Raw genomic sequence first — 22,500 nt, forward strand, 5'->3', positions numbered from 1 at the left:
GACATCTGCGATGTTCGGTCATTAGTTATGTATTAAGACGAAAGAGTATTTGATGAAACCAGCAATAGAATGCACACTTAGAAGCATCTTCCGTCATGAAACGGTCATGAAAGCAAAGAGGGTTTATCGCCTCAAATCTGTGATTTCCTCAGCCGGTCGGCTGTTGTGGAACAGCAGCAGTGATTGGTTCATAATGATCACATGTGTTGTGGAACAGCAGCAGTGATTGGTTCATAATGATCACATGTGTTGTGGAACAGCAGCAGTGATTGGTTCATAATGATCACATGTGTTGTGGAACAGCAGCAGTGATTGGTTCATAATGATCACATCTAAAACGTCATCGTTACATATTCAGTAGACCTGACGCGATACGGAGGATTTTATAATGGCTGAGAGGCGTAGGTAGACCTGACTCCATACAGAGGGTTTTATAACGGCTGAGAGGCATAGGTAGACCTGACTCCATACAGAGGGTTTTATAACGGCTGAGAGGCGTAGGTAGACCTGACTCCATACAGAGGGTTTTATAACGGCTGAGAGGCATAGGTAGACCTGACTCCATACAGAGGGTTTTATAACGGCTGAGAGGCGTAGGTAGACCTGACTCCATACAGAGGGTTTTATAACGGCTGAGAGGCGTAGGTAGACCTGACTCCATACAGAGGGTTTTATAACGGCTGAGAGGCGTAGGTAGACCTGACTCCATACAGAGGGTTTTATAATGGCTGAGAGGCCTAGGTAGACCTGACTCCATACAGAGGGTTTTATAATGGCTGAGAGGCCTAGGTAGACCTGACTCCATACAGAGGGTTTTATAATGGCTGAGAGGCGTAGGTAGACCTGACTCCATACAGAGGGTTTTATAACGGCTGAGAGGCCTAGGTAGACCTGACTCCATACAGAGGGTTTTATAACGGCTGAGAGGCGTAGGTAGACCTGACTCCATACAGAGGGTTTTATAATGGCTGAGAGGCGTAGGTAGACCTGACTCCATACAGAGGGTTTTATAACGGCTGAGAGGCGTAGGTAGACCTGACTCCATACAGAGGGTTTTATAACGGCTGAGAGGCGTAGGTAGACCTGACTCCATACAGAGGGTTTTATAACGGCTGAGAGGCCTAGGTAGACCTGACTCCATACAGAGGGTTTTATAACGGCTGAGAGGCGTAGGTAGACCTGACTCCATACAGAGGGTTTTATAATGGCTGAGAGGCGTAGGTAGACCTGACTCCATACAGAGGGTTTTATAACGGCTGAGAGGCGTAGGTAGACCTGACTCCATACAGAGGGTTTTATAACGGCTGAGAGGCCTAGGTAGACCTGACTCCATACAGAGGGTTTTATAATGGCTGAGAGGCGTAGGTAGACCTGACTCCATACAGAGGGTTTTATAACGGCTGAGAGGCCTAGGTAGACCTGACTCCATACAGAGGGTTTTATAACGGCTGAGAGGCCTAGGTAGACCTGACTCCATACAGAGGGTTTTATAATGGCTGAGAGGCCTAGGTAGACCTGACTCCATACAGAGGGTTTTATAACGGCTGAGAGGCGTAGGTAGACCTGACTCCATACAGAGGGTTTTATAACGGCTGAGAGGCCTAGGTAGACCTGACTCCATACAGAGGGTTTTATAACGGCTGAGAGGCCTAGGTAGACCTGACTCCATACAGAGGGTTTTATAATGGCTGAGAGGCGTAGGTAGACCTGACTCCATACAGAGGGTTTTATAACGGCTGAGAGGCGTAGGTAGACCTGACTCCATACAGAGGGTTTTATAACGGCTGAGAGGCGTAGGTAGACCTGACTCCATACAGAGGGTTTTATAACGGCTGAGAGGCGTAGGTAGACCTGACTCCATACAGAGGGTTTTATAAAGGCTGAGAGGCGTAGGTAGACCTGACTCCATACAGAGGGTTTTATAACGGCTGAGAGGCGTAGGTAGACCTGACTCCATACAGAGGGTTTTATAACGGCTGAGAGGCGTAGGTAGACCTGACTCCATACAGAGGGTTTTATAATGGCTGAGAGGCGTAGGTAGACCTGACTCCATACAGAGGGTTTTATAACGGCTGAGAGGCCTAGGTAGACCTGACTCCATACAGAGGGTTTTATAACGGCTGAGAGGCGTAGGTAGACCTGACTCCATACAGAGGGTTTTATAATGGCTGAGAGGCGTAGGTAGACCTGACTCCATACAGAGGGTTTTATAACGGCTGAGAGGCGTAGGTAGACCTGACTCCATACAGAGGGTTTTATAACGGCTGAGAGGCGTAGGTAGACCTGACTCCATACAGAGGGTTTTATAATGGCTGAGAGGCGTAGGTAGACCTGACTCCATACAGAGGGTTTTATAATGGCTGAGAGGCGTAGGTAGACCTGACTCCATACAGAGGGTTTTATAACGGCTGAGAGGCGTAGGTAGACCTGACACCATACAGAGGGTTTTATAACGGCTGAGAGGCCTAGGTAGACCTGACTCCATACAGAGGGTTTTATAACGGCTGAGAGGCGTAGGTAGACCTGACTCCATACAGAGGGTTTTATAACGGCTGAGAGGCCTAGGTAGACCTGACTCCATACAGAGGGTTTTATAACGGCTGAGAGGCGTAGGTAGACCTGACTCCATACAGAGGGTTTTATAACGGCTGAGAGGCGTAGGTAGACCTGACTCCATACAGAGGGTTTTATAACGGCTGAGAGGCGTAGGTAGACCTGACTCCATACAGAGGGTTTTATAACGGCTGAGAGGCGTAGTGAGACAGCGTCTTCTACCCTCTCAGTCATTATAAAATACACAGTAAACTGGGACCTCACGTGGCTTATTGCTTTTCTAAAACAGTTACATACACATAGCAAGCGCTCCCCTTCCCCAGTTCAGCTGCATGCAGAGCTGAACTGAGATCAGCTGGTGAACGATATGAAGTGATCGAAGGCGTGGAATTATCGTAAGGATTTTACAACGGTGTAACCGGCCAATCAGAATCGAAGAATTGAGACTCTAATAATGTCTGCTTTCGTTCCGTTGCTGCATGCAGGGCTTTCTGCGAGACCTGGAGGCCTTCCAGTCGTGGCTGTCGCGCACCCAGACGGCCGTGGCCTCCGAGGACATCCCCACCTCGCTGCTCCAGTCTGAGGCTCTGCTGGCCCAGCACGAGAACATCAAGAACGAGGTGGACAACTACAAGGTACTACTAAGAACCACACATTAAACTACAAGGTACTAGGAACCACACATTAAACTACAAGGTACTAGGAACCACACGTTTAAACTACAAGGTACTACTAGGAACCACACATCAAACTACAAGGTACTAGCTTGTGACTGCAACTTGTTCCTGTTCACAGATGACTCAGCACTGCTGGTCTCGGACAGGAACAAACTGCAGGTTGAAAAGACCCTCAGCTCTGAACTCGGTAGAATCTGCACCTGGCTCGCTGATAACAAACTATCCTTACACCTGGGAAAAACTGAATCCATTCTCTTCGGATCAAATAGTAATCTCAGCAAGGCAAATGGCTTCTTGGTTAGAGTGGGTGACAATATTATAACACGAAAAGATCAAATTACCTACCTAGGTTCCATCCTGGTGGCCAATCTTTCCGCTGATAAAATGGCCACCAACGTAATCAAAAAAGTAAATCAAAGAACAAGATTCCTTTACAGGATCTCCTCACTGGTCAGCAAAAACACCTTGAAGACCTTAACAGGAGCCCTCGTACAAGGTTTCTTTGACTATCCACCTCTTGGTACCACAGCACCTCAAAGGCCCTTAAAACAAGGCTCCAGACCTCCCACAACAAACTGGTCAGGCTCCTACTTGGCCTCACCCCCCGAACCCACCTCACCCCTGCCCACTTTGACAGGCTGGGATGGCTTAGGGTCGACGACAGAGTACAGCATCTTGCAATGGGTCTGGTCCACAAGATTCGATACACCACCAAGATACCCATGTACCTGTCTAAATACTTCCTTAATGTAAACAAAGTCCACACCCACAACACCAGAGGGAGTGCAACAAACCATGTACAACCCAGATTCGGCACAAACAAGGGACTAAATTATTTTCGCTCCTATGCCACCAAAATGTGGAACGCCCTACCAACAGTCATTAAGACATGTGAATCCCTTGACTCCTTCAAAAGCGCTCTCAAAGGGCACCTACGGATGGCTGCAATTCGAAACTGGCCTCTGTAAAATCTGAATCCCCCCCCCACCGCCCCCCCCTTTTCCCCTCACTGTATATGTATCTTTTCCCTTTTTGCTTCCTATATGATGAATTCCTGTTCTGTTCTTTAGCTACATAGAAATGTCTATTTGTATGTCTCTAAATGTTTTGATGAATTGAACAATGTGGACCCTGTTGTAAACAAGTTTAATGCTTAATTGGGTCGTCCACTCACAGTTAACAGTCTTTGTATTGAGTTTGTGCTTGAAATGTACTGTAAATTCTGCAAACTGTTAATAAATATTTCAATCAATCAATCAATCAATCAATCAATCTAGGAACTACACATTTAAACTACAAGGTACTAGGACTATAGAAGATGATTATAACGGTCTCTAATCTCCTCCACCAGGAGGACTATAGAGCGTCGCAGTCCCTCCCCCTTTCAGAACAACGAGTGGCCCAGGAAATTAATCCCAATGCATTTTGCACATAGGCTTTTCTTAAAGTATTTATTTAAAGACGGTTACGCCGCGGACAAAGACCACTCGGATCGTGACAAATCATGACAATGAACACAATGTTTTGGGCCGATCAAATCATTAGAAAGAAGAAAATAAAGGCAGGAGACAACACTATTTGTTTTGTTTTTCTTTTTATAAATGATTTGATCGGCCCCAAAACATTGTGTTCATTGTCATGATTTGTCACGATCCGAGTTGGCTTTGTCCGCGGCGTAACCGTCTTTACATAAATACTTTAAGCAAAGCCTATGGGAAAAATGCATTGGGATTAATTTCCTGGGCCACTCGTTGTTCTGTAAGCGACGCTTAATATTATAATTGTCTCTAATCTCCTCCATCAGGAGGACTATGAATAGATGATTATAACTGTCTCTAATCTCCATCAGGAGGACTATGAATAGATGATTATAACTTTATCTCTCCTCCAGGAGGACTAAGAATAGGTGATTATAACCCTCTCTCCTCCACCAGGAGGACTATGAATAGATGATTATAACCCTCTCTCTCCTCCACCAGGAGGACTATGAATAGATGATTATAACCCTCTCTCTCTCCTCCTCCAGGAGGACTATGAATAGATGATTATAACCCTCTCTCTCTCCTCCTCCAGGAGGACTATGAATAGATGATTATAACCCTCTCTCTCTCCTCCACCAGGAGGACTATGAATAGATGATTATAACCCTCTCTCTCTCCTCCTCCAGGAGGACTATGAATAGATGATTATAACCCTCTCTCTCTCCACCAGGAGGACTATGAGAAGATGATTATAACCCTCTCTCTCCTCCTCCAGGAGGACTATGAGAAGATGATTATAACTGTCTCTAATCTCCATCAGGAGGACTATGAATAGATGATTATAACCCTCTCTCTCCTCCACCAGGAGGACTATGAGAAGATGATTATAACCCTCTCTCTCCTCCACCAGGAGGACTATGAATAGATGATTATAACCCTCTCTCTCCTCCACCAGGAGGACTATGAGAAGATGATTATAACCCTCTCTCTCCTCCACCAGGAGGACTATGAACAGATGATTATAACCCTCTCTCTCTCCTCCTCCAGGAGGACTATGAGAAGATGCGTGCGGTGGGGGACGAGGTGACCCAGGGCCAGACGGACTCCCAGTACATGTTCCTGGCCCAGAGGCTTCAGGCTCTGGACACCGGCTGGCACGAGCTGCGCCGAATGTGGGAGAACCGTCACGCGCTGCTGGCCCAGGCCTTCGACTTCCAGACGTTTCTGAGGGACGCCAAGCAGGCCGAGGCCTTCCTCAACAGCCAGGTACAGTAATATATGTACTGTATATTACATTATGCATCCATCTATATACTGTATATTTATATAGCAGGCCGAGGCCTTCCTCAACAGCCAGGTACAGTAATATATATACTGTATATTACATTATGTATCCATCTATATACTGTATATTTATATAGCAGGCCGAGGCCTTCCTCAACAGCCAGGTACAGTAATATATGTACTGTATATTACATTATGCATCCATCTATATACTGTATATTTATATAGCAGGCCGAGGCCTTCCTCAACAGCCAGGTACAGTAATATATGTACTGTATATTACATTATGCATCCATCTATATACTGTATATTTATATAGCAGGCCGAGGCCTTCCTCAACAGCCAGGTACAGTAATATATATACTGTATATGTACTGTATATTACATTATGTATCCATCTATATACTGTATATTTATATAGCAGGCCGAGGCCTTCCTCAACAGCCAGGTACAGTAATATATGTACTGTATATTACATTATACATCCATCTATATACTGTATATTTATATAGCAGGCCGAGGCCTTCCTCAACAGCCAGGTACAGTAATATATACTGTATATGTACTGTATATTACATTATGCATCCATCTATATACTGTATTTATATAGCAGGCCGAGGCCTTCCTCAACAGCCAGGTACAGTAATATATGTACTGTATATTACATTATGCATCCATCTATATACTGTATATTTATATAGCAGGCCGAGGCCTTCCTCAACAGCCAGGTACAGTAATATATATACTGTATATTACATTATGTATCCATCTATATACTGTATATTTATATAGCAGGCCGAGGCCTTCCTCAACAGCCAGGTACAGTAATATATGTACTGTATATTACATTATGCATCCATCTATATACTGTATATTTATATAGCAGGCCGAGGCCTTCCTCAACAGCCAGGTACAGTAATATATATACTGTATATGTACTGTATATTACATTATGTATCCATCTATATACTGTATATTTATATAGCAGGCCGAGGCCTTCCTCAACAGCCAGGTACAGTAATATATGTACTGTATATTACATTATGTATCCATCTATATACTGTATATTTATATAGCAGGCCGAGGCCTTCCTCAACAGCCAGGTACAGTAATATATATACTGTATATTACATTATACATCCATCTATATACTGTATATTTATATAGCAGGCCGAGGCCTTCCTCAACAGCCAGGTACAGTAATATATACTGTATATGTACTGTATATTACATTATGTATCCATCTATATACTGTATATTTATATAGCAGGCCGAGGCCTTCCTCAACAGCCAGGTACAGTAATATATGTACTGTATATTACATTATGTATCCATCTATATACTGTATATTTATATAGCAGGCCGAGGCCTTCCTCAACAGCCAGGTACAGTAATATATGTACTGTATATTACATTATACATCCATCTATATACTGTATATTTATATAGCAGGCCGAGGCCTTCCTCAACAGCCAGGTACAGTAATATATACTGTATATGTACTGTATATTACATTATGCATCCATCTATATACTGTATTTATATAGCAGGCCGAGGCCTTCCTCAACAGCCAGGTACAGTAATATATGTACTGTATATTACATTATGCATCCATCTATATACTGTATATTTATATAGCAGGCCGAGGCCTTCCTCAACAGCCAGGTACAGTAATATATATACTGTATATATACTGTATATTTATATAGCAGGCCGAGGCCTTCCTCAACAGCCAGGTACAGTAATATATACTGTATATGTACTGTATATTACATTATACATCCATCTATATACTGTATATTTATATAGCAGGCCGAGGCCTTCCTCAACAGCCAGGTACAGTAATATATGTACTCTATATTACATTATGTATCCATCTATGTACTGTATATTTATATAGCAGGCCGAGGCCTTCCTCAACAGCCAGGTACAGTAATATATATACTGTATATGTACTGTATATTACATTATGCATCCATCTATATACTGTATATTTATATAGCAGGCCGAGGCCTTCCTCAACAGCCAGGTACAGTAATATATGTACTGTATATTACATTATACATCCATCTATATACTGTATTTATATAGCAGGCCGAGGCCTTCCTCAACAGCCAGGTACAGTAATATATATACTGTATATGTACTGTATATTACATTATGTATCCATCTATATACTGTATATTTATATAGCAGGCCGAGGCCTTCCTCAACAGCCAGGTACAGTAATATATGTACTGTATATTACATTATGTATCCATCTATATACTGTATATTTATATAGCAGGCCGAGGCCTTCCTCAACAGCCAGGTACAGTAATATATGTACTCTATATTACATTATGTATCCATCTATATACTGTATATTTATATAGCAGGCCGAGGCCTTCCTCAACAGCCAGGTACAGTAATATGTACTGTATATTACATTATACATCCATCTATATACTGTATATTTATATAGCAGGCCGAGGCCTTCCTCAACAGCCAGGTACAGTAATATATATACTGTATATTACATTATGTATCCATCTATGTACTGTATATTTATATAGCAGGCCGAGGCGTAGAATATTTGATTGAAATGCGGGTTGCGCGTTCCATGGAGTCAAACTGTTAAACAACCTTAAACTAGCTAGTCCTCCATACATCCAGACAGTTCTATCTGTTAAACAACCTTAAACTCACTGACATCGCAGCTGTACGGAAAGTTTGAATTATCCCATTTCTACCCGCACAGTTTTAGTTTCATGAAAACCCCACCGTAGACATGTTATTAGGAGCTACTTTCTATCAATACATTCTGTAACCCTAACCCTAACCCACCGTAGACATGTTATTAGGAGCTACTTTCTATCAATACATTCTGTAACCCTAACCCTAACCCACCGTAGACATGTTATTAGGAGATACTTTCTATCAATACATTCTGTGCAGGTGATTGTCTTTCTAAGTGTCAGGGAGTTTGGAAACTCTCTTGTTTTCAATATGGAAAAAGTACGTGCATCAGGCCTTACTCTGCACTGTAAGGCCTGACTGTGCACTGTAAGGCCTGACTGTGCACTGTAAGGCCTGACTGTGCACTGTCCCACACACACTGTAAGGCCTGACTGTGCACTGTCCCACACACACTGTAAGGCCTGACTGTGCACTGTCCCACACACACTGTAAGGCCTGACTGTGCACTGTAAGGCCTTACAGTGCACTGTAAGGCCTGACTGTGCACTGTCCCACACACACTGTAAGGCCTGACTGTGCACTGTCCCACACACACTGTAAGGCCTGACTGTGCACAGTCAGGCCTTACTCTGCACTGTAAGGCCTTACTCTGCACTGTAAGGCCTGACTGTGCACTGTAAGGCCTGACTGTGCACTGTCCCACACACACTGTAAGGCCTGACTGTGCACTGTCCCACACACACTGTAAGGCCTGACTGTGCACTGTAAGGCCTGACTGTGCACTGTCCCCCACACACACTGTAAGGCCTGACTGTGCACTGTCCCACACACACTGTAAGGCCTGACTGTGCACTGTCCCACACACACTGTAAGGCCTTACTCTGCACTGTAAGGCCTGACTGTGCACTGTCCCCCACACACACTGTAAGGCCTGACTGTGCACTGTCCCCCACACACACTGTAAGGCCTGACTGTGCACTGTCCCACACATACTAGCCTGTAAACTAACATATGTAATGTTTCTTCTTGTTCCAGGAGTACGTGCTGTCGCACACAGAGATGCCCTCCACCCTCCAGGGGGCGGAAGAGGCCATAAAGAAGCACGAGGACTTCCTGACGACGTTGGAGGCCAGCGAGGAGAAGATCAGTGGCGTGGTGGAGGCGGGGCGACGCCTCGTCAACGACGGGAACGCCAACGCTGACAAGATCCAGGAGAAGGCAGACTCCATCCAGGAGAGGTCAGTGTGTTACTAGTATATAGATCCAGGAGAAAGCAGACTCCATCCAGGGCGACTGTGGCTCAAGAGGTAGAGCAGGTCGTCCAATGATCCATGGGTCGGCGGTTCGAATCCCGTCTCCTCCTCCTCCTGTCTACATGTCGAAGTGTCCTTGGGCAAGACACTGAACCCCACATTGCTCCCGATGTGCTGGTTGGTACCTTGCATGGCTTCCGCCGCAATCGGTGTGTGAATGTGTGTGTGAATGGATGAATGTGATGCACAATCTATGTAAAGCGCCTTGGATAAAGGCGCTATATAAATGCACCATTTACCATCCAGGAGAGGTCAGTGTGAAGATGCAGTTTTACTGCGGAACACGCCAAACCCGACTTTTGTTTTGTATATTTTATTCGCCGTTTTTTGAAAACTTTTAAGACATGCACGGTTTCCCTCTGACAACCCGGTGACGTCGTCACGCGTGACGCTCGGATTTCTCAGGGCTTCTGGGAAATGGAGGCACAATGCAAAGTCTACGGTGCGTAATGGCGGGCCGCATCCTTTGAGCTCTGTTCCCCGTTGGAGTTGTTTTGAATCGCGGTGGTTGAATATTTTTTAGACTAAAAAACAAACAATGGAACTATTTTCAACAATCGCAACAGGGTGATTCTTCAAAGGTTATAGTGAAAAAGTGCGGCAGGGAAACGATGTTTATTATCGATTCCTGTGAGAGTGATACAGTAGCCTATTTTAAAAAAAGGAGCGATAACAGGCAAACTATCAAGATAACAACATTCTCTAATTGTGTAGACTTATTGGTACAGTCGACCTATGCATTATTTTTCTTTAGAAACAAGGCCAGCTAATTATAATAAGCAGACATGGCAACACTGCTGGAGGAACGAAGGGAAAACAGCGCCCCCTAAAGTCTCAGATCACTGCTGAAATCTTTGAAGGGGGAATGCTCTAATTTGGGAATTCTGGTTCAACAAGTTTCAAATGGTCATATCTTCTTCATTCCCCCCCCAATTTCAATTAGAAATACATCATATGAAAGGTTACAGTGTGCAGTTTCATAATATAAAAATAACTGACCATGTCCCCCTTGTATATTAACCCATTCTGACCGGGCACCCATTTTGGTGTTGGCCATCATGTTATGCTTTAGCTATTGAAAAATAGCAGACCTACAAGCTCGTATCGCGCCACCGAGTGGCGCGATACGAGCTTGTAGGTCTGCTATTTTTTTGAAAAATCAAAGAACGACTGACATTTTTAGAATCTGATCTCAGGTCAGAATGGGTTCATCAGACCCAGTGTTTGTCCGGCGGAAACCTCGTATGAATCTGATCTCAGGTCAGAATGGGTTAAGATGAGACATTTGTTCCCCTCCAGGCATCAGAAGAACAAACGTGCTGCACATGAACTGCTGACCAAGTTGAAGGACAACCGAGAACTGCAGCACTTCCTACAGGATGGGCAGGAGGTAATATAAATATATATATGATACTTATACTCTGTCTGTACTAGATGGACAGGAGGTAATATAAATATATATATGATACTTATACTCTGTCTGTACTAGATGGACAGGAGGTAATATAAATATATATATGATACTTATACTCTGTCTGTACTAGATGGACAGAGGGTAATATTATGATACTTATACTCTGTCTGTACTAGATGGGCAGGAGGTAATATAAATATATATATGATACTTATACTCTGTCTGTACTAGATGGACAGGAGGTAATATAAATATATATATATGATACTTATACTCTGTCTGTACTAGATGGACAGGAGGTAATATAAATATATATATATGATACTTATACTCTGTCTGTACTAGATGGACAGGAGGTAATATAAATATATATATATGATACTTATACTCTGTCTGTACTAGATGGACAGGAGGTAATATAAATATATATATATGATACTTATACTCTGTCTGTACTAGATGGACAGGAGGTAATATAAATATATATATGATACTTATACTCTGTCTGTACTAGATGGACAGGAGGTAATATAAATATATATATATGATACTTATACTCTGTCTGTACTAGATGGACAGGAGGTAATATAAATATATATATATGATACTTATACTCTGTCTGTACTAGATGGACAGGAGGTAATATAAATATATATATGATACTTATACTCTGTCTGTACTAGATGGACAGGAGGTAATATAAATATATATATGATACTTATACTCTGTCTGTACTAGATGGGCAGGAGGTAATATAAATATATATATGATACTTATACTCTGTCTGTACTAGATGGACAGGAGGTAATATAAATATATATATGATACTTATACTCTGTCTGTACTAGATGGGCAGGAGGTAATATAAATATATATATGATACTTATACTCTGTCTGTACTAGATGGGCAGGAGGTAATATAAATATATATATGATACTTATACTCTGTCTGTACTAGATGGACAGGAGGTAATATAAATATATATATATGATACTTATACTCTGTCTGTACTAGATGGACAGGAGGTAATATAAATATATATATGATACTTATACTCTGTCTGTACTAGATGGACAGAGGGTAATATTATGATACTTATACTCTGTCTGTACTAGATGGACATGTTGTGTTGTTGTGTAGTTGACCCTGTGGACCAATGAGAACATGTTGTGTTGTTGTGTAGTTGACCCTGTGGACCAATGAGAACATGTTGTGTTGTTGTGTAGCTGACCCTGTGGACCAATGAGAACATGTTGTGTTGTTGTGTAGCTGACCCTGTGGACCAACCAGAACATGTTTTGTTGTTGTGTAGTTGACCCTGTGGACCAATGAGAACATGTTTTGTTGTTGTGTTGTTGTGTAGCTGACCCTGTGGACCAACCAGAACATGTTTTGTTGTTGTGTAGTTGACCCTGTGGACCAATGAGAACATGTTTTGTTGTTGTGTTGTTGTGTAGCTGACCCTGTGGACCAACCAGAACATGTTTTGTTGTTGTGTAGTTGACCCTGTGGACCAATGAGAACATGTTTTGTTGTTGTGTAGTTGACCCTGTGGACCAATGAGAACATGTTTTGTTGTTGTGTAGTTGACCCTGTGGACCAACCAGAACATGTTTTGTTGTTGTGTAGCTGACCCTGTGGATCAACGAGAAGATGCTGACGGCTCAGGACATGTCGTACGACGAGGCCAGGAACCTCCACAGCAAGTGGCAGAAGCACCAGGCCTTCATGGCCGAGCTGGCCTCCAACAAGGACTGGTTGGACAAGATCCACAAGGTACGCCGTTAGGGAACGCTCTCTGATAAATAAAGGCTTTCTTCACAGATGTGTTCATGAAGGTGTCTACGATCACCTCTCCACAGACAGCTGCTGAAAGTTGGGGTACCGTTCATCGACAACCAATATAATAAGCAATAATTTACTGAATTTTAATTCTGCTAAGTAGCATGTGACGTGTCAAACTGTGGGGGGGGGGGGGGGTTCTCATGATTCTGAATCCACTGCGAGCATTTATTTTGCACAAGAAAAACCCACTCCTTGGGCTAAAAACGGCCGTAGCCACTTTTCCACATTTGATGACCTCATCACATTTGACATTTTGTGATGTCATGCCTTTAGGAGGCTCTGTGGCTCTGTGGCTCTCCTCCAGGAGAAGATACATGATGTCATGTCTTTAGGAGGCCCTGTGGCTCTGTGGCTCTCCTCCAGGAGAAGATACATGATGTCATGCCTTTAGGAGGCTCTGTGGCTCTGTGGCTCTCCTCCAGGAGAAGATACATGATGTCATGCCTTTAGGAGGCTCTGTGGCTCTGTGGCTCTCCTCCAGGAGAAGATACATGATGTCATGCCTTTAGGAGGCTCTGTGGCTCTGTGGCTCTCCTCCAGGAGAAGATACATGATGTCATGCCTTTAGGAGGCCCTGTGGCTCTGTGGCTCTCCTCCAGGAGAAGATACATGATGTCATGCCTTTAGGAGGCCCTGTGGCTCTGTGGCTCTCCTCCAGGAGAAGATACATGATGTCATGTCTTTAGGAGGCCCTGTGGCTCTGTGGCTCTCCTCCAGGAGAAGATACATGATGTCATGCCTTTAGGAGGCCCTGTGGCTCTGTGGCTCTCCTCCAGGAGAAGATACATGATGTCATGCCTTTAGGAGGCCCTGTGGCTCTGTGGCTCTCCTCCAGGAGAAGATACATGATGTCATGCCTTTAGGAGGCCCTGTGGCTCTGTGGCTCTCCTCCAGGAGATGATACATTAAGAACAGTTTTACTTTAGTTTAGTTTATTCGCACAATAAAAACAGTACAATAAAAAGGTAACATCAATAAAAGAGAAGTGTGTGCAGGTGAGAAAAGAAACCCAGGGAGGGCTTATGTGGTTCTAAAACGGATAGTCCCAATACTTCATTCTGATTGGCTGGTTACCGTCACGTGACCGGTGTAAATTTCACCGATAACCCACTCCTTCAATCACTTTGTATCAAACTGCAGCCTTGTAGCTGAACTGGGGAAGGGGAGCGCTTGATTGCTTTACAAACACATGCCGTGCGGGCGTCTAAGCACCGCCCGGCTCATATGACTGTGAATGTGTGGCTCCAGGCAGCCCCGTAAATACATCAAGCGCTATTCTCCCGTCACATAGGCTACTTGCGGAGCAAAACAAGGAAGTGTTGTGGCTCTGGCTCGCTCGCTCTGGTGGCACAAAGCGTAGATACTTTTGTGAATTTAATAGTTTTATTAGGATAATATTGCTATATGTTTGTAACCGTTTTAGAAAAGCAATAATCCACTGGAGGCCCCAGCTCACCGGGTATTTTACACTGGCTGGGGGGTAGAAGACCCTCCGCTTCGCGTCGGGTCTGCCTACGCCCCCAGCCAGTGTAAAATACCCGGTAACCTGAGACCTCTCGTGGCTTATTGCTTAATTCTCACGAAAGATAAGATACAAATAGTAATATACAAATAATAAGACAAAGTAATCAAACATAGGTATGGAAAATAACAAAAACAACAAATACATTTTTTTTTTTTTTTTCTTTTTTTTGCGGCTTACGCCTTTTATTGATTTTTGAAGGGACAGACAGTAGGCTGACAGGAAACGGGAGAGAGATGGGGGGATGACATGCAGTAAAGGCCGTGTCGGGTCCGGGAGTCGAACCCGCGGCACACTGCGACTGGATTACCAGTCCGGTGCCCAGACCGTTACGCTACGGCCTGGGCCAACAAATACATTATTTACACTTGTGAAGTGTGTGTGTGTGTGTGTGTGTGTGTGTGTGTGTGTGTGTGTGTGTGTGTGTGTGTGTGTGTGTGTGTGTGTGTGTGTGTGTGTGTGTGTGTGTGTGTGTGTGTGTGTGTGTGTGTGTGTGTGTGTGTGTGTGTGTGTTCGTGTGTGTGTGTGTGTGTGTGTGTGTGTGTTCGTGTTCGTGTTCTAACCATGGTCCCTGTGGCACTCCTTCCAGGAGGGCCAGGCTCTGGTGCAGGAGAAGCCGGAGCTGGACCCGGTGGTCCAGCAGAGCCTGGCAGAGCTCCAGCGCCAGTGGGAGGACCTGGAGGGCACCACGCAGACCAAGGCCCAGTGTCTGTTCGACGCCAACCGGGCCGAGCTGTTCACCCAGAGCTGCTCGGCGCTGGACGTGTGGCTGAAGAACCTGGGAGGACAGCTGCACAGCGACGACTACGGCAAGGACCTGACCAGCGTCAACATCCTGCTGCAGAAACACCAGGTGAGGAGCGCCGAGTCACTGCTTGACTGTACTTAACCCATTCTGGGCGGGAACCCCTTTTGGTGTTTTAAGCATTATGTTATACTTTAGCTATTGAAAAATCGTGAAAATGTTCCTCAAATCTTTGATTATATATTCTTTCAGAGTTTCAGTTTTTTAACTCAAATCTTTGCTTCTGAGCCGAGTTCCCTGGAACAACATATTTCCAGATGGGGGTCGGCGGCCAATTACATATATTTTTGGGGTCCTTGACATGAAATATTGAGAACCACTGATATAGAAAACACCGAAAGGGATTCCCGTCCAGAATTGGTTAACCCATTTAGACCTGCGGACGATTCTACAAATGCCTTCTAATTCCTGACAGTTTTCTGAAAAACCTCATGTTTCTATGTCAGTGGTTCTCAAACTATTTCACATTTGGTGTGCCACCCTTATCCCTTATCCCTAAACTTTTTTTTGCCATTTTTTTTACTATTTTGAAAATAAATTTAAAATAAAACTAGCCGATCTACATCGAGACATTGTGAGCTTGTAGATCAGCTATTTGAACTATTTTAAAAGGTTTTTTTAAATAGTAAAAAAATGGCAAATAAGTTTAGGCATTAGTGTTAAGGGATAGATATAGCCCTTGGTCTCTGGTCTCAACGGGCCCTGGTTCTGCTGTTAGACATTTGGTCTCTGGTCTCAACGGGTCCTGGTTCTGCTGTTAACCCTGTATAGATGCTGGAGCACCAGATGGAGGTGCGTGAGAAGGAGGTTCTCTCGCTGCAGTCCCAGGCCCTGGCGCTCAGCCAGGAGGAGGCGGGGCTCACGGAGGTGGACGGACAGCAGCGCCGCGTGGCCGACAGCTTCACCCAGCTGCAGGACCCCCTGACCACCAGGAGGCAGCGTCTGCTCGCCTCCAAGGAGGCGCACCAGTTCAACAGGGACCTGGAGGACGAGATCGTGAGTACCATCTGTCACTACAGACAACAAACTAACTTCTGTCCTGACGTCACTCGCTCATCCCCCGGTTCTATAAAGTCCTGACGTCACTCGCTCATCCACTGGTTCCAAAGTCCTGACGTCACTCGCTCATCCACTGGTTCCAAAGTCCTGACGTCACTCGCTCATCCCCTGGTTCTTAAAGTCATGACGTCACTCGCTCATCCCCTGGTTCTTAAAGTCATGACGTCACTCGCTCATCCCCTGGTACCAAAGTCCTGACGTCACTCGCTCATCCCCCTGGTTCTAAAGTCCTGACGTCACTCGCTCATCCCCTGGTTCTTAAAGTCATGACGTCACTCGCTCATCCCCTGGTTCTTAAAGTCATGACGTCACTCGCTCATCCCCTGGTACCAAAGTCCTGACGTCACTCGCTCATCCCCCTGGTTCTAAAGTCCTGACGTCACTCGCTCATCCCCTGGTTCTTAAAGTCATGACGTCACTCGCTCATCCCCTGGTTCTTAAAGTCATGACGTCACTCGCTCATCCCCTGGTACCAAAGTCCTGACGTCACTCGCTCATCCCCCTGGTTCTAAAGTCCTGACGTCACTCGCTCATCCCCTGGTTCTTAAAGTCCTGACGTCACTCGCTCATCCCCTGGTTCTTAAAGTCCTGACGTCACTCGCTCATCCCCTGGTTCTAAAGTCCTGACGTCACTCGCTCATCCCCTGGTTCTTAAAGTCATGACGTCACTCGCTCATCCCCTGGTTCTTAAAGTCATGACGTCACTCGCTCATCCCCTGGTACCAAAGTCCTGACGTCACTCGCTCATCCCCCTGGTTCTAAAGTCCTGACGTCACTCGCTCATCCCCTGGTTCTTAAAGTCCTGACGTCACTCGCTCATCCCCTGGTTCTTAAAGTCCTGACGTCACTCGCTCATCCCCTGGTTCTAAAGTCCTGACGTCACTCGCTCATCCCCTGGTACCAAAGTCCTGACGTCACTCGCTCATCCCCCTGGTTCTAAAGTCCTGACGTCACTCGCTCATCCCCTGGTTCTTAAAGTCCTGACGTCACTCGCTCATCCCCTGGTACCAAAGTCCTGACGTCACTCGCTCATCCCCCTGGTTCTAAAGTCCTGACGTCACTCGCTCATCCCCTGGTTCTTAAAGTCCTGACGTCACTCGCTCATCCCCTGGTTCTTAAAGTCCTGACGTCACTCGCTCATCCCCTGGTTCTAAAGTCCTGACGTCACTCGCTCATCCCCTGGTTCTTAAAGTCCTGACGTCACTCGCTCATCCCCTGGTTCTTAAAGTCCTGACGTCACTCGCTCATCCCCTGGTTCTAAAGTCCTGACGTCACTCGCTCATCCCCTGGTTCTTAAAGTCATGACGTCACTCGCTCATCCCCTGGTTCTTAAAGTCATGACGTCACTCGCTCATCCCCTGGTACCAAAGTCCTGACGTCACTCGCTCATCCCCCTGGTTCTAAAGTCCTGACGTCACTCGCTCATCCCCTGGTTCTTAAAGTCCTGACGTCACTCGCTCATCCCCTGGTTCTTAAAGTCCTGACGTCACTCGCTCATCCCCTGGTTCTAAAGTCCTGACGTCACTCGCTCATCCCCTGGTACCAAAGTCCTGACGTCACTCGCTCATCCCCCTGGTTCTAAAGTCCTGACGTCACTCGCTCATCCCCTGGTTCTTAAAGTCCTGACGTCACTCGCTCATCCCCTGGTACCAAAGTCCTGACGTCACTCGCTCATCCCCCTGGTTCTAAAGTCCTGACGTCACTCGCTCATCCCCTGGTTCTAAAGTCCTGACGTCACTCGCTCATCCCCTGGTTCTTAAAGTCCTGACGTCACTCGCTCATCCCCTGGTTCTAAAGTCCTGACGTCACTCGCTCATCCCCTGGTTCTTAAAGTCCTGACGTCACTCGCTCATCCCCTGGTTCTAAAGTCCTGACGTCACTCGCTCATCCCCTGGTTCTAAAGTCCTGACGTCACTCGCTCATCCCCTGGTACCAAAGTCATGACGTCACTCGCTCATCCCCTGGTACCAAAGTCCTGACGTCACTCGCTCATCCCCTGGTTCTTAAAGTCCTGACGTCACTCGCTCATCCCCTGGTTCTAAAGTCCTGACGTCACTCGCTCATCCCCTGGTTCTTAAAGTCATGACGTCACTCGCTCATCCCCTGGTTCTTAAAGTCATGACGTCACTCGCTCATCCCCTGGTACCAAAGTCCTGACGTCACTCGCTCATCCCCTGGTTCTTAAAGTCCTGACGTCACTCGCTCATCCCCTGGTTCTTAAAGTCCTGACGTCACTCGCTCATCCCCTGGTTCTTAAAGTCCTGACGTCACTCGCTCATCCCCTGGTTCTTAAAGTCATGACGTCACTCGCTCATCCCCTGGTTCTTAAAGTCATGACGTCACTCGCTCATCCCCTGGTTCTTAAAGTCATGACGTCACTCGCTCATCCCCTGGTTCTTAAAGTCCTGACGTCACTCGCTCATCCCCTGGTTCTTAAAGTCATGACGTCACTCGCTCATCCCCTGGTTCTTAAAGTCATGACGTCACTCGCTCATCCCCTGGTTCTTAAAGTCCTGACGTCACTCGCTCATCCCCTGGTTCTTAAAGTCATGACGTCACTCGCTCATCCCCTGGTTCTTAAAGTCATGACGTCACTCGCTCATCCCCTGGTTCCAAAGGGATTCACGGTTCTCTGCGTTATTGACATGTGTCTGTATCGTTTACAGTCAGTCACTCATATATGATACAGTTACATATGTTTCCAGTGGAAATGTAACTAATTCAGTAGCAGTAACATTAACGTTTTCTCTCAGTCAGTTGATTCTTCATATCCATATGAGTGAAACGGCCTGGGTGACGTGTTTATTTTTCAAACACAGTTCTTATATGATGATGCCAGACTTCGTGATTCCAAAAGTGCTTTGTTACAATGTGTTGGAGTGGATTCTATCTACATTTAAAAGTTGTAATATGAGAAAACAAAGAAAACATGAAACGGTATCAGACCCTGTCACGCGTGTTTCTCTTCAACCACTCCAAGGAACAGCAATGTCCGCGTTAACCTATGTGACTACAGTATGTGACTACAGTATGTGACTTTAATGGGTACCAGTAGGGGCGCTGTTGTGCCATAAACAGTGCTGTTGCCTGCTAATGAGAGAGAGAGAGAGAGAGAGAGGAGAGGGGGGGGAGAGAGAGAGAGAGGAGGGGGGGGGGGGGGAGAGAGAGAGAGAGAGAGGGGAGTTGCACCACTCAGTTCACACAGGTGTGATTTTGCTGTAGGTTGTGCGTGCGTGCGTGCGTGCGTGCGTGAAGGAGAGTGTTGAGGTTTTATTGTTGTGTTTTTACAGCTGTGGGTGAAGGAGAGTGTTGAGGTGTTATTGTTGTGTTTTTACAGCTGTGGGTGAAGGAGAGTGTTGAGGTGTTATTGTTGTGTTTTTACAGCTGTGGGTGAAGGAGAGTGTTGAGGTGTTATTGTTGTGTTTTTACAGCTGTGGGTGAAGGAGAGTGTTGAGGTGTTATTGTTGTGTTTTTACAGCTGTGGGTGAAGGAGAGTGTTGAGGTGTTATTGTTGTGTTTTTACAGCTGTGGGTGAAGGAGAGTGTTGAGGTGTTATTGTTGTGTTTTTACAGCTGTGGGTGAAGGAGAGTGTTGAGGTGTTATTGTTGTGTTTTTACAGCTGTGGGTGAAGGAGAGTGTTGAGGTGTTATTGTTGTGTTTTTACAGCTGTGGGTGAAGGAGAGTGTTGAGGTGTTATTGTTGTGTTTTTACAGCTGTGGGTGAAGGAGAGTGTTGAGGTGTTATTGTTGTGTTTTTACAGCTGTGGGTGAAGGAGAGTGTTGAGGTGTTATTGTTGTGTTTTTACAGCTGTGGGTGAAGGAGAGTGTTGAGGTTTTATTGTTGTGTTTTTACAGCTGTGGGTGAAGGAGAGTGTTGAGGTGTTATTGTTGTGTTTTACAGCTGTGGGTGAAGGAGAGTGTTGAGGTGTTATTGTTGTGTTTTTACAGCTGTGGGTGAAGGAGAGTGTTGAGGTTTTATTGTTGTGTTTTTACAGCTGTGGGTGAAGGAGAGTGTTGAGGTGTTATTGTTGTGTTTTACAGCTGTGGGTGAAGGAGAGTGTTGAGGTGTTATTGTTGTGTTTTACAGCTGTGGGTGAAGGAGAGTGTTGAGGTGTTATTGTTGTGTTTTTACAGCTGTGGGTGAAGGAGAGTGTTGAGGTGTTATTGTTGTGTTTTTACAGCTGTGGGTGAAGGAGAGTGTTGAGGTTTTATTGTTGTGTTTTTACAGCTGTGGGTGAAGGAGAGTGTTGAGGTGTTATTGTTGTGTTTTACAGCTGTGGGTGAAGGAGAGTGTTGAGGTGTTATTGTTGTGTTTTTACAGCTGTGGGTGAAGGAGAGTGTTGAGGTGTTATTGTTGTGTTTTACAGCTGTGGGTGAAGGAGAGTGTTGAGGTGTTATTGTTGTGTTTTACAGCTGTGGGTGAAGGAGAGTGTTGAGGTGTTATTGTTGTGTTTTACAGCTGTGGGTGAAGGAGAGTGTTGAGGTGTTATTGTTGTGTTTTACAGCTGTGGGTGAAGGAGAGTGTTGAGGTTTTATTGTTGTGTTTTACAGCTGTGGGTGAAGGAGAGTGTTGAGGTTTTATTGTTGTGTTTTTACAGCTGTGGGTGAAGGAGAGTGTTGAGGTTTTATTGTTGTGTTTTACAGCTGTGGGTGAAGGAGAGTGTTGAGGTGTTATTGTTGTGTTTTTACAGCTGTGGGTGAAGGAGAGTGTTGAGGTTTTATTGTTGTGTTTTTACAGCTGTGGGTGAAGGAGAGTGTTGAGGTGTTATTGTTGTGTTTTACAGCTGTGGGTGAAGGAGAGTGTTGAGGTGTTATTGTTGTGTTTTTACAGCTGTGGGTGAAGGAGAGTGTTGAGGTGTTATTGTTGTGTTTTACAGCTGTGGGTGAAGGAGAGTGTTGAGGTGTTATTGTTGTGTTTTACAGCTGTGGGTGAAGGAGAGTGTTGAGGTGTTATTGTTGTGTTTTACAGCTGTGGGTGAAGGAGAGTGTTGAGGTGTTATTGTTGTGTTTTACAGCTGTGGGTGAAGGAGAGTGTTGAGGTTTTATTGTTGTGTTTTACAGCTGTGGGTGAAGGAGAGTGTTGAGGTTTTATTGTTGTGTTTTTACAGCTGTGGGTGAAGGAGAGTGTTGAGGTGTTATTGTTGTGTTTTACAGCTGTGGGTGAAGGAGAGTGTTGAGGTGTTATTGTTGTGTTTTTACAGCTGTGGGTGAAGGAGAGTGTTGAGGTTTTATTGTTGTGTTTTTACAGCTGTGGGTGAAGGAGAGTGTTGAGGTGTTATTGTTGTGTTTTTACAGCTGTGGGTGAAGGAGAGTGTTGAGGTGTTATTGTTGTGTTTTTACAGCTGTGGGTGAAGGAGAGTGTTGAGGTGTTATTGTTGTGTTTTTACAGCTGTGCGTGAAGGAGAGTGTTGAGGTTTTATTGTTGTGTTTTTACAGCTGTGGGTGAAGGAGAGGATGCCTCTAGCCACGTCCACAGACCACGGCAAAGACCTGCCCACGGTCCAGCTCGTCATCAAGAAGAACCAGGTACTGTTCAGTGTTTACATAGCTCTGACAGTGTGATAAAAACGGTCCAGTTTGTCCTCTCAGACGCTACACCAACCACTAACCCCCCCTCTCCCCCTCTCAGACGCTACAGAAGGAGATCCAGGGCCACCAGCCGCGCATCGACGACATCCACCGCCGCGGCCAGACGCAGAGCCAGGTGGACGGGGAGCGCCAGTCGGCCCTGGAGGGCCGCCTGGCCGAGCTGCAGGACCTCTGGGCGCGGCTCATCGCCGAGACGGACGAGCGCCACGCCCGCCTGGTGGAGGCCAACCGCGCCCAGCAGTTCTACACGGACGGGGCCGAGGCCGAGGCCTGGATGGG

The 22,500-nt window shown here is 45.5% G+C and overlaps 1 protein-coding gene across 1 annotated transcript in view; it reads left to right on the forward strand.

Moving 5' to 3' along the window:
- Nucleotides 1-22,500, forward strand: part of sptbn2 (spectrin, beta, non-erythrocytic 2) — a 211,447-nt gene that overhangs the window by 149,076 nt on the left and 39,871 nt on the right. Inside the window, exons 20-28 of the mRNA XM_083784841.1 lie at nt 3,039-3,188; nt 5,759-5,977; nt 9,710-9,912; nt 11,287-11,377; nt 13,032-13,178; nt 15,359-15,622; nt 16,346-16,570; nt 22,069-22,158; nt 22,262-22,500. The exon at nt 22,262-22,500 is cut by the window's right edge and continues 40 nt beyond it. Of these exons, the coding sequence (XP_083640967.1) occupies nt 3,039-3,188; nt 5,759-5,977; nt 9,710-9,912; nt 11,287-11,377; nt 13,032-13,178; nt 15,359-15,622; nt 16,346-16,570; nt 22,069-22,158; nt 22,262-22,500 (1,628 nt within the window). The remainder of the gene's footprint in view (nt 1-3,038; nt 3,189-5,758; nt 5,978-9,709; nt 9,913-11,286; nt 11,378-13,031; nt 13,179-15,358; nt 15,623-16,345; nt 16,571-22,068; nt 22,159-22,261) is intronic.

The sequence above is a fragment of the Protomyctophum parallelum genome (assembly GCF_964188405.1).
Source record: "Protomyctophum parallelum genome assembly, chromosome: 1".
Classification (NCBI taxonomy): domain Eukaryota; kingdom Metazoa; phylum Chordata; class Actinopteri; order Myctophiformes; family Myctophidae; genus Protomyctophum; species Protomyctophum parallelum.